This window comes from Cynoglossus semilaevis, chromosome 13 (assembly GCF_000523025.1).
Source record: "Cynoglossus semilaevis isolate Cse_v1.0 chromosome 13, Cse_v1.0, whole genome shotgun sequence".
Taxonomy (NCBI): Eukaryota; Metazoa; Chordata; class Actinopteri; order Pleuronectiformes; family Cynoglossidae; genus Cynoglossus; species Cynoglossus semilaevis.
In genome coordinates this window covers 158,738-159,639 of record NC_024319.1, presented here as the reverse complement: position 1 = coordinate 159,639, position 902 = coordinate 158,738, and the positions used below count along the sequence as shown (strand labels likewise).

The 902-nt window shown below is 49.7% G+C and overlaps 1 protein-coding gene across 1 annotated transcript in view; it reads right to left on the bottom strand.

The window, feature by feature from the left end:
- u2af2a (U2 small nuclear RNA auxiliary factor 2a) overlaps window positions 1-902 on the bottom strand; it is a 7,808-nt gene that overhangs the window by 1,262 nt on the left and 5,644 nt on the right. Inside the window, exons 10-11 of the mRNA XM_025061446.1 lie at window positions 265-513; window positions 2-157 (exon numbers count right to left, since the gene is read on the bottom strand). Coding sequence (XP_024917214.1) covers window positions 23-157; window positions 265-513 — 384 coding nt within the window. The 3' untranslated portion in view covers window positions 2-22. The remainder of the gene's footprint in view (window position 1; window positions 158-264; window positions 514-902) is intronic.

The window sequence follows — 902 nt, the reverse complement described above, 5'->3', positions numbered from 1 at the left end:
ATCCTCTGACTTCATGCTCCCTCTACCAGAAGTCCCGGCGGTGGTAAGCATCTGGATCGCAGTATTTGGTCACCACCACCCTGTTGGCGAACTTCCTCCCTGTCAGACCCTGCATGGCCTTCTGGGAGTCGAACACCGACATGAATTCCACAAAGATCTGCAGAGGTAGAAAAGGTCAAATCACACATCAGGTTAGTCACACGACACCTGGTAACCACCTGGTAACAGGTTCTGTTTAGATCTAGACCGTGTGGGCCGCTTCACCTTTCCAGTTCCAGGAACCTCCAGACCGTCCACTGGTCGCGGTATCTCGATGCTCTTCACCTGGCCGTACTTGCTGCACTCGTCCCTGACGTCCTCCACGATCTCCTCGTACTCCTCGTCATCCAGCAGCTCCTCAGGAGCCACCATGTTCATCAGACACAGCACCTCAGTGGGCAGCCCCCCCATCTGAGTCACGGAGCTGTTCAGACCTGGGACCTGCAGCGTCACTGGAGTCTGGTTCATACTGGACTGGAAGGACGAGAAGGAAGGAAGGAAGGAAAGTCAACCACTGCACCACCGCACACAACCAAACGTGAGCCATCACCAGTCAACAGGGGGCAGCATTAGGCCTTTTGAGTTCCTTTTTTAATGTAAATCTTTTTCACAGGCCTAGAATATCACACACACAGACAATTAGACTGTGGGCCAGATTTGGCCCCCGGGCCAGAGTTGGACACCTGTGATTTAAACGCTGATGTCAGAACAGTTCCTCTGTATTTAGACTCACTGTTAAACTATGTTCATGGAAAATACATTTTTAAAAAATCATATTTTCTGGGTGTTAAGGAGAAAAACTATTTGAAAGTGTGTTCGTTTCTGAACTTGGAGTTAGGTCAAAGGTCAAAGATATTCTACCA